Raw genomic sequence first — 14,726 nt, forward strand, 5'->3', positions numbered from 1 at the left:
CAAGACCAAAATTAGCCAAATCGGTCTAGCCGCTCTCGAGTTTTAGCGAGACTAACGAACAGCAATTCATTTTTATACATATAGATAATAAATAGCGTCTTTAAAAATGTATTTTTCTTTAATCGAATAAAACGGCGCTCTACACATATGTACGTCACTTTGCTCTGTAATTAAAAAGACTATCCACAATAATTTCAATTTAACCAGGATACTCGAGGTCTGCCGCTTTCGCGTTCAGAGAAAAACAACAACTAACTGAAATATTTTTTTATTATTAGGGAATATTGCGTTGCTTCATTTTATTGTTTTGATGGTGGCTTAATCCCAAGCTCCTTTGCAGTTGTAATGTCTGTTGATGCGAAGCCAGTCATCGCTGGTTACGTACAAACGCTGACCCATCGCACCCGCGTGCTCCTGAAAATGAACAATACGTAAACATTTTGCTTACTAAATAATTTGCTTAATAGTCTTACTGTGATTTATTTAATTGCACTGTTAATCTGACTATTTTTTTCAGGCTCACAACGAATGTATGGAGTGCATTTAAGAGCTTTTGTTGTAGAAAATCCAAAAACAAGGTCGTTTTTTTTTGCTAATTAGTTTTTATCATTTACGAATACGCCTGACTATTATATCTCAAAATTGTATGTCAATAATAGTCATTATTTCCTAAAGTTTACAGAAAATATGCTCCAAAATGCGCAAATACTATGAATGAGTTTATTACGGTTGGGTGGTGGAAAAATGAGTTCTTACCTTCAGAGCAACGATAGTTTTCCCTCCGTTTCGTGAGAATGCGTAAGGTCCGTAATGCAGACAACTGACATAGTCGTATTCAATGCCTAAGTTATCAATGAGGTCTTGTGTGTAGCTGTCGAAGTTGTGCTCGAGACCTGAAGTTTAATAGCAGTAAAGTACAAATAAAGCTGTTATAATAGTTCTTAGGTTTTACATTAGCAAATAACATTTGCACGTTAGGAATATTGGTAGCGGCACAGTAAAAAAATGTGGATTAAATTTGTAGCTATTTGATGTTATGCACAAAATACAGTGCCGGATTAGCCATGTAAAGCCTCAATGCTACGGGCCCCGTACCTCGATGGGACCCGCCCTTATACCGAAAAAAATAGCCCCAAACCTCATACTTATGTGCTCATAATTAGCGCTGACCATATGATCACGATACTAGTGGTATTATATTACAAACATTATTATTTAGCATATGCCAGCACCCTGATCACGGGTGAACTTTAGGAACCAATCTCGGAAATGTAAATTATGAACTACCTACTTAATATTTTTTACAAGGTCCCCGCTAACTTTAGGCAACACTGGCAGAACAAGTCGTTGATGACTTTTGATAGTTCTATTTTGTAAAAGTGTTAAAAGTCTTTAGTGCTAAATTTATAGTCTGACTTTGTTAAACAAATCAATGTTTTACACGGTAATCAATAATGGCTAGTGCGCGGCGTGGCGAGGAGTGTGGTTACAACGAAATGCTGCCATAATTAGAGTGCTACATAATTTATTAGATATTTAACTGAAGCGTATAGTAATGTTCGGAGCTCCCCACATAATTGCAAATAGCGTTGACCTTTAATGCTATATTCTTTGAATACTTTTTCATCATAATCTTTTCGTTCATTCAGGATATGACCGCGACGTGTATTGTTTACTTACCAGGTGTAATGTTTTCTTCGATGATCTTAACATAGTCGTCTCTGTTGTAGGTGGCATGCATGTGGAGGAAGCCGAGGATGTGCATCCACTCGTGCACGATGGTGGCGTGGCGGAAACAGCCCACTCCTGGCTCATCGCGGGCAAGGTTCATCTCGTGCACGCCTCGTGGCTCCCAGTATCCGATGCTGGCATAGCATCCATCAGCTTTACCCTGATCGCATAATTCAAAAGATATAGTAAAAAATAAATGGTGTTATAAATTAATCACACGCTTTATATAAGACTGCCGTTCTTACTTCGCAAGGCAGCTTTATCACGGTTGTCATATTTTTGTCACTCGTATTATTTAATATTCGAAACTTTAAAAAGTTTTTGTAATATTATTTTACACGCACCAGTATGCTTAGTCCGAGTTTTTTAACGTTCTCGTTAGCGTAAAAGTTAACTCAAAGTTGTATGAAGTTCGAACGTTTGCCTACGTTTACCGCTAGGAGCGCTGTTCCAACTGCATACAAATTTGATTTAACTTTTACGCTATCGAGAACATTATAAAATTCACACTAAGTAGGTTTTATTTTCTTTTCTTTTTTGTTTTTTTTTATTGCCTAGATGCACTGATAGAATTATGCAGTTGACGGAATTACAAAGTGAATGCCACCTTCCATTGTAAAACAGTTCCACCATCCGAAGTCATGCGGCACGATGACTTGACATAATACTACAATAGTATTAATTCAGAGTACTGGTTTTGCGAATTTCATTTTCACATAGTTTCATTTAATTTCATCATAATTGATTACAGTCCTAAATAAATCAACTTCATTTCATTTCATATCAGTTTCCAAATGAGAGGTTATGTATGTAATAAATGACACAAAATTCGATGGACAATTCCAATACCTTTTCCTTTGATGAGAGAAATGGCGCCATCTACTTTCTGATTTTCAATTATTTAATTAACACCTTGTATAACATCACTAACTGCGTCAATATTTATTCGATTATTGTTTTAAGAATACAAATTTTAATGTTTTAATGAATAAAAATTATATATTTTAAACTTCAAAATGTGTATTATTTCTGTTGCAACATTATCCTTTTTCCATATTTTTTTTTTATTTCCATATCAATTATCTACAAAACTAAAAAAGAAACTTATAAATAATAATAAAAAAACATTAGGAAAATACTAATCTTGTAAAAAAGACACGAACAGATAATCATTTGAGTTTTCATCTAAGCAGCCGACCAACTAAGCTATCGGCATACTGTTATGAAGATAAAATATCGCTCATATCATAATATATCGGGCATCAAGCTAACCATAATCTTAATTGTAGATTCAATGTTGTTATTGTAATTGATTTGATTGATGATTGATAACATAGTATTTATTACGCAACTCCACGTGTATGATGTCTAGTACTGTAGAAATATTATTTTGTTAAGCATTTTATAAATTTATCTAAATCATTAAAATGCTCAAAAGCGCTATCTAGTTCATTTTTTGCGAATACCTTACAATACCGTCACCGTCGTGTTCAGGCGAATATAGACCTTAAGGTGTCCATGCACTTTTGCAGTCGTCTGTACATATGTGTTTAATAAATTGAAGATTTTTATAAATTTGACACTGGCAACAATGGCATTGCAACAAGCTAGTTGCAATACTTAAAAAAGAAGAAGAAGAGAATCGCAAGACTTATATGAAAATCGTTTTCAATAGATTATTCGGTTTTTTTATTTTGTACCTTATGACAATGATACTCACGGTGAGTCTGACAAAGGCTGTGTCTCCAGCCTCGCGGTAACGGAACTTGAGGCATGTGTGTTTTTCGATATCTTCGATCGCCTCCTCGATGGTGGCTTGCAGACGAGGATCTTTGAAAAAAATTAATTTATTAAACTAAAAGAAATGCTGTTAGACATGTGCGAGCGATTAATTATAATAATAGTAATAAAAAAAATACAACACAGCACAATTTTCGACAAATACATACCAATGTTATAATTGAAAATTGAATAGAATATCAAAGTCGTCGTATTAGTATCTAACGATGCATTACTGGTGTTCGAATCCCGAAGGCGGGTAGCAATTTTTCTACATTAAATAAGTAATTAAGAAATGTTAACGATTGACTTCCACGGTGAAAGAATAACATCGTGTAATAAAAATCAAATCCGCAAAATTATAATTTGCGTAATTACTGGTGTTAGGACGTCTTGTGAGTCCGCACGAGTAGGTACCAATGCCCTGCCTATTTCTGCTGTGAAGCAGTAATGCGTTTAGGTTTGAAGAGGGGTACAGCCGTTGTACAGTAAAAACTGAGACCTCAGAACTCATACATCAAGGTAGGTGGCGGCATATACGTTGTAGATGTCCATGGACTCCGGTAACTACTGAACACCAGGTGGGCCGTGAGCTCGTCCACACAACTAAGCAATAAATAAAAAAGAATAAAATGTGTTATTTTAAATGTAAACGTTTGTAAAATGCATATCAGAGAACCAAAAACGGATGAAGTGGAAGATAAGTGAAAGATCAAAGGAAAGAACAAAAGAGTTCCTCCTAATGGGACGTTATAATGGATGTACATAGTTAGTACTGGAGACTGTATAGTCCTAGGAGGGTCGTCGTCAGTCAGTCGACCGGTGGTAAAAGTCATTTCAAATTCCTATGCAGCATGATAAGGTGCCATTCTCACATAATACGAGATACGGGCAAGAAAAAGATAAAAAAATATATGTTTTTTTATATTGATATCAATTATTATTTTTTGTACTTTTTGCTAACAAAGAACATACCTATTGTACTGGAACAAATCGTTCACCTGGAATAACACGTTCACTGCGCCATTATTATCAAAGAACTTTCAGCTGGTGCTTTGGAGACCTAAAAGATCTCGAAACTTACCCACCCTTTGGTGCGTTTGAGACCTAATCAGTCTCCTAAAGATACAGTTTTGAAAATAATTTATATCTTCCAAAAAAACAATGACATATACTTTGAAGTTTTTGTGGATGAAAGATAGCCTATTGATTTATATTTTGCTAGGTTCGCACGCAGTTATGACATTTGAATAAACTATAAATACCAAAAAAAAAATTGATATCGATTGTATCTCGTACCGCAACCGAAGATAGTTCAATATGTGTAGTAAGTAGTGATGGGAATAAAATAATATTTTAGTTGTCGATTGAAATAGTTTTATTAATTATGCAAAGTGTTTTTCATTACAACATGTAAGCACATTGATTGCTTGCATTGCGCGCATATGGTAAGAATTCGTTTAGTTTTTTTAGAAGCGTCAGTGCTGTTTAATGTGCATCGTAATTTTTCGTAACAATCCACACAACGTCTTTTTTTGTCGCCACGTTGGAAAATATGATCAGTACATCTTCCTTCGGGGAATCCTGTAAATTTGAACATTTTCCAAAATTTTTATTTAACTAGACGATGCAGCAGTATAATCCGGCTTTGATTTTTTGTTAGAAATCTCACCAAAATAAATAAAAAATTTTACACTTTTTTCTTTTAAAAGAACTCATTGTTTATCAAAAATAATCAACACGTAGGTATATACGCGAGTGCTATTTCCAAAACGTGCGCGGAAGCTCCCACGTCGATGCTAGGACAACACTAAAACGAGTCACGCAGCGCCCGCGCCGCCCACCCTCGCTCTCTTGCGTCTACGAGGCGTACGATTCCACGAGTACCGACATATCTCCTAACGCAAGGAATGAATATAATTACAGTACTGTGCGTTAGGGACCTAATCCATCTCTAATTTCTTTTTTAATGTCCTTGAATTCAGCTTTAAGTAGGAAGCAAATATGTATATTTGTCGTACTCATACTTAAAGAACTTTACACGTTAGATCCTCCCGCAAGGAGTGAAACAACACGATTATATTCAACGCACAACACAAAAGTCCTGCAAGAGATCTGATAGATCTCGTAATGCAGCGAACGTGATAATCACCAAACATAATACTTGTGGTAGGGGATATAGGGAATGACAAAATTGAAAAACTACATTCCTTCAGTCGTGACCTCATCAGTCATGAACACCATCATCCATGACTTTTGTTTTCACGACGTCGTATAATCTCATCCTGTCTTTGGCTACTCAGAAAAATAGAAGGAAAAAAGCCGCGGAGGCGTAGTCTAATGGGTTAGTCTGACTAGACTTCGCCCCGTTCTTGTGTCTCCCATACCAGCGGTTCGGCCTCGAGGTACCCCTGCCCTAAGCAGCACGGCAGGCAACCTCGAATCAACGAGGTACGTGGACCTCGAGGCTACCCATTCCCATCCATATAACGCTGCTCAATCACAACATTCCCAACCAAAACCATCCACATCCTATGCAGCAATGGCTGCATCTCAATCATCCGGCCCCAAACGGCCCTCTATTCAAGCCCAAGTTGCCCCTCCCCCGAGGTCGGGGGGTCGTGCCCAGGTGGACTTACGCCGTCACCCACCAATTGTAGTGGAGGCCCTCCCTAATTGGCCTCGCCATATGGCGGCCATTAGGGAGCGACTCGGCAGAGCTCCCTCGGGGCGACCCTACGGCGCCGGGTTCCTATTTCTCCCGTCATCGATCGAGGAGTACAGGGAGGTCCAGGCCTACCTATCGGAGGTCTCTGCCAGGGACAGTGCCATTAAATGGTACTGTTACGCCCTGGCGGAGGACATTCCTTCGAAGGTAGTTGTTCGGGGCCTCCCTGTCGATACCGATGCGGCCGACGTAACCCAGGCCCTAAGAGAGCTGGGCTTCCCGGCCCGGCATGCCCGATGTATCGAGGCCAGGAGGGGTAGGCCAGGCTGCGTGTTTTTCGTGGCCTTGGACCACCTCTCCAAGGACGACCTCGCCCGCTTGTACGCAGTTGAAGAGCTGCTGTACTTGCCGGGGGTGTCAGTGGAGGGATGGCGTACAAGTCGAGGGCCTGCGCAATGTCATCGTTGCCAGGCCTTTGGGCACGCATCCTCCAACTGCCACCGCGCGGTCCGCTGCGTTAGATGTGCTGAAGAACACGTAGTAGCGGACTGCCCGAGGCCGAGGGATGGCCCGTTTTCTTGCGCCAACTGCGGAAGGGACCACACTGCCGTCGACAGACGGTGCCCGGTCTTCCGCAGAAGGGCAAGGATGATGGGAGTCACCATTCCCCCTCCGGTACCTCGGGCCCCACGGGCCGAATTGCATCCGGCTCCGGTACTCCCGTCCTCATCTCAAGCTCCTAAGGGGAAGGGGAAAGGGAAAGGGAAATCCTCCCAGCCCCAACCCCCTCCCCAGTCCTTGATCATCCACCCAGCCGTTGTGGTAGAGGCCAAGCCGTCAGCGGCAACGCTGATGGCAGAAGCCAATACTCCGCGGCAGGGTCCTAAACCTCAACCTGCCCCCCGCAGTACTGTCGCTGCCAGTCTTTCACAGCCAGTAAAACAAAACCAAAAGGCCCTAAAAAATAAATTAAAGAACAGGAAGAAAAAAGAAAGAAGAAAGCTCCAAAAACAATTACTTGTAGCTGAAGTCCTCCCTCTATCTGCACCAATTGCACCAAATTCTACGACTATGGAGGTCGATATTAATCCTTCCCAAACGATTGAGAACCAAGCCAACGATCCATTGCCTGAGCCTGGGGAAATTTTGCCTCAGACCCAGCCGGATACATCTCAGCCCCCTCTTCCCCCCCGCCCTCAGCGCGAGCGGCGCAGCGGTCGGTAGGCCTCACAACCTGCCGGCTTTGCTGCATGGCTCCTCGCGCTCTGGGAGAAATTGTCCGAGGTGGTCTCCGGAGTGATCCGTGAGATCGCCTCGGGAGTCAGCCCTTTCGGGGCTCTCTTGTCGGGGTTCTACCGAATGATTGCGCAGTTCAATGGCTAGCCAGGAACTGCGCATCATTTATTGGAACCCCGGCGGGGTAAAAACCCGCAAGAACGATCTCTTGGTTCTCGCCCGGGAGTACAACCCTGAGGTTGTGCTCCTGGGCGAGACCAAGCTACGTCCTCGGGATGTGTTCAGGATTCCAAACTACTTCATGTACCGACGTGACGAGGTGAGTCCTGCTGGGACGCCGTTCAGGGGCACTGCGGCGCTCGTCAGGCGAGACGTGGTGCATGATCAGTTGGATTTGTTGGCCTTCACATCGACAAGGTCGATCGGTGTGAGGATCCACACCTCGGGGGGAGATATGCGGGTTTATGCCGCGTATAGACCCCCGGGGCCTGATTTCCACCCCGGGGACATAAGACGGGTCCTGAATTGCGACAGCCGCCCAGCTCTGCTGGTCGGGGACCTCAACGCGAAGCACGTCGCGTGGGGCTCCCGACTGAACTCAGCAGTGGGCAGGCGGCTGTTAGAAGATGCCGATAGGGGCGACTACTCTGTGGTCGGCCCCGACGAACCCACGCACATTCCGACCGCCGCGCAACTCCAGCCCGACGTGTTGGATGTGTGCGTTCATAAGGGGCTACGGTGCCCCTTAACTATTGAGGCACTGTACGACCTGGGTACCCCCCATCTCCCTATCCTGGTCACACTGGGAATGGGGCTTACCCGGGTTGCGACCTCGCCCCTACGACCGAAGGTCGACTGGGAGCTCTTTAAGAGACTCCTAGTTGACCTTCCCGTAATTCAGGACCCCAACACCCCTGAGGGGGTCGACGACGCGGCAGTCCGCCTTGTCGACTCCATCAGGGGAGCGATCGACCAGGCAACGACTCTTGTGCCCAGCGGCGGGCCCAGAGGTATACTCCCGGCCCATCTGAAAGCGATTATTCGCCGGAAGAGGGGCCTGAGGAGGCTCTGGGCGACAACTCGTTGTCCCAGGATCAAGCGCGAGCTTAATGAGCTGGAAGCGGAGTTGGCGGCGAAGATTAGCTCCTATCGGGGCTATGCGTGGGAGGAACGGATCGAGGAGGCCCGTGAGGACCCCTCGTCCGTGTCCCTCCACCGACTTTGCCGCCAGCTCTCAAATCGGCCTGCCCCGACTTGTCCACTCGTGGACGAGAGGGGCAACCGATGCTTCTCGGCTCAGGCCCGCGCCGATGTCCTGGCCGTAATGCTGGAGCGGCAGTTCGCTCCAAATAACTCTGCACCCTCAGAGGCCGCATTCCACCAATCGGTGGAAGAGAGCGTAGCAAGCCTACTCTCCTCCCCGGTGCCACCGTTGGGAGATGGTGATTTCATCACTCCCAGTGAATTGCGCCTCTCCATCAAGCGGATGAAGAGGCGCAAGGCGCCGGGCGAGGACGGTATTCCCTCCCTCGCATTTTTCCACTTCCCCGAAACGGTCGTGTCATTCATGACACGACTGTTCAATTCCATTCTGTCCACAGGACACTTCCCGGGAACTTGGAAATTGGGTAAGGTTATTGCCCTGCCCAAACCCGGCAAGGATAGGAGAAATCCCTCCAGTTATCGTCCGATCACTCTGCTGTCGCATATGGGCAAGTTGTTCGAGCGGCTGCTGCTGAGAAGGGTGTCGCCGCACATCCTTCTCAGACCCGAGCAATTCGGGTTTCGCAGCGGTCACTCGACAACGCTGCAATTGGTCCGCGTTATGCACCACTTGGCGGATCGGTCCAACGCGCGCCAGTACACGGCCGCAGTCTTTCTCGATATCGAGAAGGCCTTCGACCGTGTCTGGCATGCGGGACTGATCTACAAGCTGTTGCGGAACACGGACCTCCAGCACGCCTATGTGCGACTGCTGGGGTCGTACCTGGAGGGAAGATCCTTCCTTGTCGCGGTCGAGGGCGCAAAGTCGTCGGTGCGCCCAGTCACGGCCGGAGTTCCCCAGGGAAGCGTCCTGGCACCAGTCCTCTACGCTCTCTACACCAACGACATTCCCACGCTTGAGGGCAACCTCCAAGCGTGGGAAGCCGACGTGAAGTTGGCGCTGTTTGCCGACGACAGCGCCTACTTCTCGTCCTCTAATTTCCCCTCTGCGGCCATTTCGAGGATGCAGAGGCTGTTGGACCTACTGCCCCAGTGGCTGGACCGATGGAGGGTCGCGGTCAACGTGGGGAAGACCGCGGCTATCCTCTTCGGTCCGGTCCGCACAAGAGCCGTCCCAGGACAGCTCAGTCTCCGTGGAGTCAATGTCGAGTTTAGGCCCAGTGTCCGATACCTGGGAGTCAATATCGACCGGAGTTTGAGGATGACCGCCCACGCCAAGTCGGCGTTGGCGGCCGCCCGCTATGCGAGGTTTCTCCTCCGGCCGGTGTTGGCCTCCAGGTTGCCGACCAGGACTAGACTCGGCATTTACAAGACGTATGTTCGTTCCCGTATCACGTACGCAGCTGCGGCCTGGTATCACCTCATCCCGCAGATCATGCGGGTGAAGTTACAGGCCCAGCAGAATCTGGCTCTTCGCACGATAGTCGGAGCAGGGCGTTACGTCAGAAATGACGTAATCGCCCGGGATCTAGATGTGGAGTCGCTCGAGGAGTTCATCCGGAGGCTAGCTCGTAATATGTACGAGCGGGCTGACGGTGGACCCCACGAGCATCTCCACAATATAGCTCCCTTGCACGCCAGACCACCTGATGGTCAGGCGCTACCAAGGGAGCTACTGAAACCCCCGGCTATGGTAAGATAGTCGGCTTAACCGGAGTGATATGGGAGTGCTCATAATGAGTGCCCCCATGGGACTGAGCTGTCCACACTCTTCATCTCCCCCCACACTGTTGGGGTGCCCCCCTATGGGGACCCATTTCTACCGCCCGTTTGGGTGGACCACTCCCCCTTAAGGGGAGTGATTTACGTCGGTCCCTCCCCGCGACGGTCTTCCCCTTCTGGGGAGCCCTTAGCGGGTGAGCGCCAAACTAGTGCCGCGGCTCCCCCTCTGACTTGTAGAGGTGGGGCCGCGGCATGGGGCCGGTGGCGGGCCCCACGGTGCTGACTGTTGTCCCGCTTTGTACATAATGTAAATAGTTTAGTTAATAGTTAGTATAGTAGTTTAGTTTTAGTTAGTTAGTTAGTTATAGAGAAAAAAAAAAAAAAAAAAAAAAAAAAAAATCAAGCAGAGGACAGCAGCCGGCGCCGGGGTGACTCCTCCGCGGGCATCAAGCCGTCGCTTAAGATCAAGCCCATCGTATTATGTTTATGTATATATTTTTGTCGATGTGGAGTGCGCCGAACGCGCATACGAACAGCCCCCCTAATCCCGTCTTGCAACACTTCACCCCTGCCCTGTGTGGCAGGGAGCTTCGTTCCGGGCAGTGGGGTTTGCCCCGAGGCCCGTTCCGTGCCCCCGAAACGGGGTACGACGACCCTTCTTCTCTCTTCCCGTTCTTGTTTCCACCGTCTACAATGCTCTCCGTGTAGCCACAATGAAATATATCACCAAAATTCGAAACAATGAAAAAGTGAACTGTAAAATTTAGTCAAGAAAATAAAAAAAATACTAATTATTAATAACAGCCTTACCAAATTCCCCCTCTCCAAATTCCCAAACAACGGTGTTGTTCGGCCACTTAGTATTTGGCCACGTGTACGCGTTACGCCCCATTGCGTACTGCCTGAGTAGGATTTCAATCATGAAGTCGTCTAGGATAATATCTCCTTGGAATTTGCCGCTGTTCTCCTCAGGGTTGGCCAGAGGATTGGTCATGGTTCTCGCGGCGAACTGAATCCCATCGCCTGCGGAAACAATAGTTCGCTTGAACCACATTAAAATACCTAAGCTTCCTTGGCTTGTATGAAAATAGGATTGAAAAAAACTTATTCATAAGCAATTTTTATTTTGAAAACGTTCTAACGTCAAGGCGGAAATAGTTTTTACTATAAAGTTATATTTTTAATTACCTATTGTATTATTGTAATATATTTAATTATTATTGTAAACAAGAAAATGTCAATTAAACGAATAAGCCGAGATTATACGTAGTTATGCTCATATAATACAGGTGCCACTCGCGAAGAGATAAGTAATCGAAGAAGCATTTTTAGTTCAACTTCAAGTTCAATAGGCAAGTAACTTCTTTAAGAAATAACACAAAATAGAAAACTTTCAAATATGGTGATAATCATAAAAAAAGAAGCACGTAGCGGTGTCTGACGTCACAACGCTTTATTTTCTACCTATTAGCTGGATGCGTATGGGGCTATTCCAGCTTCTCGTGGATGAGTAGGTGAATTCACCAGAAACCATTCTCAGAATCTACCATCGAATCGGAATCGTGACCCACTGAGAATCTCAGTGGGTAGATTAACACTAAATTCCGGGCGTGCTAGAGAAATGTAGGACCTTTTGTCGGGAACGTGAGGAGTGAAGTTGTGTGATTTGTTTTATTTTGTAATATTTTGTTTAGTTTACTTTAATTAGTTAGTTTAGTTTAGTTTTGTTATATTTTGTAAATTTAATTCGTTTTTAATCATTTATGTTATGTCGCGATTAGTTTATTTCGTTTTGTATTATTCATAAACTGTAAATAATTAAAAAGGCGAATTATAAAAATCTTATAACTTGACGCTGGCTAATGCACAAACCGTGCCGGAGCCAAAAAATAACGAAGAAGAAGAAGAGAAATACACTACGCATCCAATATCCCATATAAAACTTCCTTCGGAGTAGACCCGAGGTTCATTTTAAAACCAGATTTGTTACTGGTTTAAAAAAAAGCCCGCATGGAATTAACATAATATACGTATAATGTAATATTAACTTTCCTTTTTGTCAAAACGCGAGTATTTTATTGATTTCAAGTACACCATAAATCATATAAAATCTCACCGGATTTGGTGCTTTCCAGGAAGCTTCTAAAGGCCTGTATTTCCTCTCTAGTCCTCACGACGGCGGGCGTGGCCAACGCGGAGCAGACGATAGTAACTAATAGTGCAATACGCAACATTGTCCCTCAATATTGTTAATAACATTTCGAACACTACTTTTATATCATAGTCTATCATAACATCTATAATCGATAGAAATTGACAAGTCACTGATTGCGTTCGATTTATTATTTAACTAGGGACCCACCCTCGCTTCGCTTCGGGGACTATCATTTATTATTGATTTTATTGAATTTTCTTTTATACAAATCTGAACCTGAGAAAATGATGTAATATAGGATATTGTATAGCGGATTGTTTGTAGTACCACCCTTAGGTTCTACCAAGTGGCTCTCAAAATACTTTTTCAGCACTGCCATTCCCCTATCCCCTATCTATTGCCTAGACACTTCTGGCTGCTTCTGGCAATTCGTAGAGCTACAAATGTACTTTACGCCCTTTCCATTGATACACCATTTCAATTGAAGCCTGCCAACGTATTTTGCAACAGACAGGTGTTGGTAAAAGTTCATTGTTTTTCAATATACCTACTAACCTTGAAAGTTGGCATAAAATTTTCTTGAATAGCTTTTGTAGCTCCAAATGACGTCATTTTAAAGCAATTATCGTATTGCTGGATATGAGTCAAAAAATGCTTAGAATCTGGTTTATTTTCAATTAATGTCCCGTTTCCAAAACAATGAATGTAGTGGCTTCGGTGGCGGTATCAATTGCGTCAATTTAACTTGAACGCTCACACGACACAATCCTGAGCTTCATTTTTATACTTAAATGCCTTGAAATATTGGCCCACAACGTTTATTGGTCCAATAGCAACGGTTTGCCGTGAACTATGAAATTCAGTTTTTTTACATCCCCGTATTTTATCAACACAACTTCAACCGAAGCATTTGTTTTAAACGATATTCAGTTTTTTTACATCCTCTTTGGAGATATTTGCAGCACGCATTCTGTCAATGTTATGTCAAACGCCATAAGGTTACATTAGAAAATTCAATATGGTGATTAAGTTTTTTTAATTTTCTTATTTTTCCGCGCAATTTTCTTATTTTTTCTTTCATAAGAACCTTTTCCTGGCAGTAAAAAACACAACAAAAAAGAATAAGCGCAATCGGTCCAGCCGTTCGCGCGTTATGTCGTGACCAAGGGAAATAGGGATTCATTTTTATATATATACTAGCTGACCCGGCAAACGTTGTGTTGCCTTAAATAAGATTTCTAGGGAAATTATAGTCTAATATATAAAATTCTCAAAAACCTCATTCAACCACATAATATAGTAAGCGGCACGTAAGTTGGCAAGGTTTTGGTGTAGTGGGGGTAATGTCGCGCATAGTGTACATTGCAACAAAAAAATGGTCACTTTTATGGCCCGCATACCTATATGTTAATTTTATTTTATTAAATTTTTTATTTGCCATAATTTATTTTTAAGCCTGTGTGTTTAGAAGAAAGTTAAAGAAAAGAGAGGAATTCGTGAAGTGTATTAGGTGTTATAAATAAAATACAATTAAAAGTTAAAAAGTTTATTTAACAAAATATACTTAATATTAAAAATTATGTGTCGCCGTCGTCACTATCATTTTCTAATAGTGCTACCCCTTGGATTTAATTTATGGTAGGACCTGAGCTGGTGGAAGGAGTTGGCTCCTCATCGTCGACATAACGAAGAGTCGCTGTCGTCACTGGCGTAAATAATAAAACGCTCAGTGAATGAATCGACTATAATTATGGTCATTGGTATTTGGTCCTGCCATTGCAAACAAATTTAAAACAATAACACTCGTACCAAAAACTAAATTTAAAATAATAATAACAACTCGTAACAAAAACTCTATATAAACAAAGGGTTCCTACAACTTTAGTAGGCACATGTGTAACCGGGAGCGAACGGAACGTGGACGCGGTGCGGGAGGGGAGAGTCGACTGACTCACCAATCGCGCGCTCGGAACGGTGCTACGTCTTTCCCCGCGTCCCGCTTGACAACCAAAGAAACCTAAAAAACGACTTCTGCGCATCTAGCGACTCTTGCCAAGTTACGCGTTGGGGACTATACCTCATTATAACCAAAAAATATATATATAAAAAAAAATTTTTGGGGTGAACAACCCTTATCACTTAGGGGTATGAAATATAGATAGTAGCCGATTCTCAGACCTACTGAACATACTATTGATACACAAATAAAACCAAAGAAACATGGCTGAAAAATGTATAGTGAGTAAGACAGGAGACCGGCTTCGTCCTCAT

At 43.8% G+C, this 14,726-nt stretch overlaps 1 protein-coding gene across 2 annotated transcripts; it reads right to left on the bottom strand.

Annotated features, from left to right (window-relative positions):
- Nucleotides 1–252: 252 nt before the first annotated feature.
- Nucleotides 253–13,361, bottom strand: HELII (hatching enzyme-like II). 2 transcript variants are annotated; one of them, XM_021349452.2, is made up of 6 exons: nt 13,011–13,361; nt 11,111–11,323; nt 3,452–3,561; nt 1,681–1,891; nt 757–893; nt 253–414 (listed from the first exon to the last, which is right to left on the bottom strand). In XM_021349452.2, the coding sequence occupies exons 2-6, from the start codon at nt 11,292–11,294 to the stop codon at nt 319–321; spliced, it is 738 nt and encodes a 245-aa protein (XP_021205127.1). In that variant the 5' UTR covers nt 11,295–11,323; nt 13,011–13,361; the 3' UTR covers nt 253–318.
- Nucleotides 13,362–14,726: the final 1,365 nt, after the last annotated feature.

This window comes from Bombyx mori, chromosome 15, assembly GCF_030269925.1.
Source record: "Bombyx mori chromosome 15, ASM3026992v2".
Classification (NCBI taxonomy): Eukaryota; Metazoa; Arthropoda; class Insecta; order Lepidoptera; family Bombycidae; genus Bombyx; species Bombyx mori.

Coding starts and splice junctions, on each gene's coding strand:
- HELII (XM_021349452.2), bottom strand. CDS start 11,294: ATGACCAATCCTCTGGCCAACCCTGAGGAGAACAGCGGCAAATTCCAA. Junction 3,562..11,110: donor ATTTGGAGAGGGGGAATTTG/GTAAGGCTGTTA, acceptor TTTTTTTCAAAG/ATCCTCGTCTGCAAGCCACC. Junction 1,892..3,451: donor CAGCCTTTGTCAGACTCACC/GTGAGTATCATT, acceptor TTATGCGATCAG/GGTAAAGCTGATGGATGCTA.